General features: G+C 52.3%; 1 protein-coding gene across 1 annotated transcript; it reads right to left on the bottom strand.

Moving 5' to 3' along the window:
- Nucleotides 1-499: 499 nt before the first annotated feature.
- On the bottom strand, nucleotides 500-2,078 carry LOC109376908 (formin-like protein 20). The gene is made up of 2 exons (XM_019633059.1): nucleotides 1,774-2,078; nucleotides 500-1,632 (listed from the first exon to the last, which is right to left on the bottom strand). Exons 1-2 carry the CDS (start codon nucleotides 2,075-2,077, stop codon nucleotides 1,487-1,489), a joined length of 450 nt encoding a protein of 149 aa, XP_019488604.1. The 5' UTR covers nucleotide 2,078; the 3' UTR covers nucleotides 500-1,486.
- Between the last annotated feature and the right edge of the window lie 272 nt (nucleotides 2,079-2,350).

The raw sequence follows: 2,350 nt of genomic DNA on the forward strand, positions 1-2,350 counted from the left end.
CTGCTCAGCATCTTAGCTGCAGAGGGCAGTGTCACTGGCCCTCATATGTGGGATCCGAACTGGGGCCCTCTGGCATCCCAAGCCAGTTCTTAACCAATCCACCACTCGGCTGGCCCATAATCAATTTTAGAACATTTTCATCAATCGCCCCTAAACAAACCCCATACCCATTAACAGTCACTTCCCATTTCCCTCCACCCCCTCATCCTAAGGCATCCACTAATCTACTTTCTGTCTATGGATTTGCCTATTCTGGACATTTCACATAAATGGACTCATACAATATATGGTCTTTTGTGACTAACTTCTTTCATTTAGCATAATATTTTCAAGACTCATCCACATTGTAGCATGTATCAAAACTTTATTCCTTTTTATGGATGAATAATATTTCATTGTATGGATATACCACATTTTGTTTATCCATTAATCAGTTGATGGACGTCTGGTTTGTTTCCATTTTATTGGCTATTATGACTAATGCTGCTACAAACATTTGTGTACAAGTTTTTGTGTGGAACTCATTTGATCTTTACAGCAACTAAGGTACATGTTCTATAGACCTCATTCTATAGATAACAAAAATCCTTCCAGGATGGCAGACAGCAATTTTGAACATAGCTATTAAATTCCTGATTGCATGCTTTCCCCAATCTGTGTTCATAGAGTTGAAATAATTGCTTTGACAGAACCTGGTGGGATATGCCTGTAGGAAGTATCAATCTTAAAAATACATTTGTTATTTTATCAGCAAAATGGGTTTATTCAGGAATAGTAGAGGAATTGCAGTTCAGGACATACAAGCTATGGCAAACCATAGGCAAGAGAACAAAGGAGAAGAGCATTACTTTATAGAGAAAAAGGAGGAAGCTGAGAGGATACTTTGAAGGAAAGTCGATTGGAGGAAAGCAGAGTTGAGGGTGGTGCCAGCTACTCATTGGCTGAGTTATTGCTGGGTAAGAGGAAAATCTTCCTCCTGGAGTAGTAAAGTAAGTTTCTCCTTGTGAGACCCCTTAGCTTCTTCCTCTGGGAAACTGCAAGATGCAGTGAGTGTTTAGTGCCTGAGCCCTCCCCCTTCAGGGCTTCCCGACTTCGTTTTAAATGAGGTTGCCTTTATGCATTTCACAGAAAGAACTGTAAATGTGAACAGTTAATTTTCAATTGTGAAATTTCAGCCCTCTTCTCATTGTCTCCCTTTCCTCTTTACCCTTTCCTCCTTTTTACTTTTCACTTATTTCTTTCTGGTATCCGTTCCCATCCCTGTAGTAGGGGCAGAACCTACTGACTCATTTACACTTTTGGTGGAATGTAATATTGTGTGAATTTGATATTTGCATTTGCGAATGCAAATGCACCTCCACTGAGGTGGAAGCGCTTCTGCCAGTAGCGGGCACAGAGTGGGTATGTGAAGCAGCGGACAAGGCTGGAGGTCGGGGGAGGGAATGGGTTCTTGGAATAGCTCGTTTTCTTGCTCTAGCCCATGGTTTCACGGATGAAGGCCACAGACGTGAACGGTTGAGGGTGTGCTTGAGATGCCACCTGCGCACGGCTCCCCTCCAGCCAGGATAGGCCAGGTCAGGCACATCGTTGCACGGCAACAACCCACCCAAGCAGGGGGCGCTCCGGCAGTCCCTGCGAAGAGCGCACACACGCAAAGACGCGGAATTGCGCTCCAGGCCTCTACGTCAGACCCACCCCCCCGCCCTCAGAGCAAGCGGGACGCGGCGCAATTCGGAGCCCCGCCTCCCTCGGTGGGTAGCCTGCGGAACTCACGAATCAGAGAGACCGACACATCATCCGGGCCCAGATAGCCAATCGCCGCACGCGTGTGATTCCGCGCCTGCCCGGGAGCTGGTGGCTGGCGCTGAGTCGGCGACAGCCGGAGTCGGTGCTGAGGCGGCCGCAAGACGCGGGTCGCGTGGGGACTGCTCTGCGGGGCCGGGCTGGGCTGGCTGCTGCTGGCGCCTGGCGGTGAGGGCGGGCTACCGGGGCGGGCGGAATGGCCCCCACCTAGGGCGGTGGGAGAAGCGGCTGAGCCCAGCATGCTGGGGAGGCGGCGCGGCGGCTCCTCACTCATCCCAGGTAAGGGGGACGCCGCGCTCGCTGCGGCTCCGTTCGGAAAGCCACCCCATCCCCGCTGCCCGTCCGCCGCCGTCCACCTGACTCCGAGCCGCGGCCAGCTCTGCCCTGGCATCCCTTGGCCCCATGTCGCCTCCCGCCGGCTCATTTCCCGGTCTGCTGCGGGCAGTTGCCCAGCCCCGCCCCCCCCCCAAGCGTGGCGCCCCAAGTTGTGTCCCGCCGGGGTACTGCACGCACCCCGCTTCCCCCAGCGCCCGCGTTTCCGGGTCTC

This window comes from Hipposideros armiger, unplaced genomic scaffold (genome assembly GCF_001890085.2).
Source record: "Hipposideros armiger isolate ML-2016 unplaced genomic scaffold, ASM189008v1 scaffold_1236, whole genome shotgun sequence".
NCBI lineage: Eukaryota > Metazoa > Chordata > Mammalia > Chiroptera > Hipposideridae > Hipposideros > Hipposideros armiger.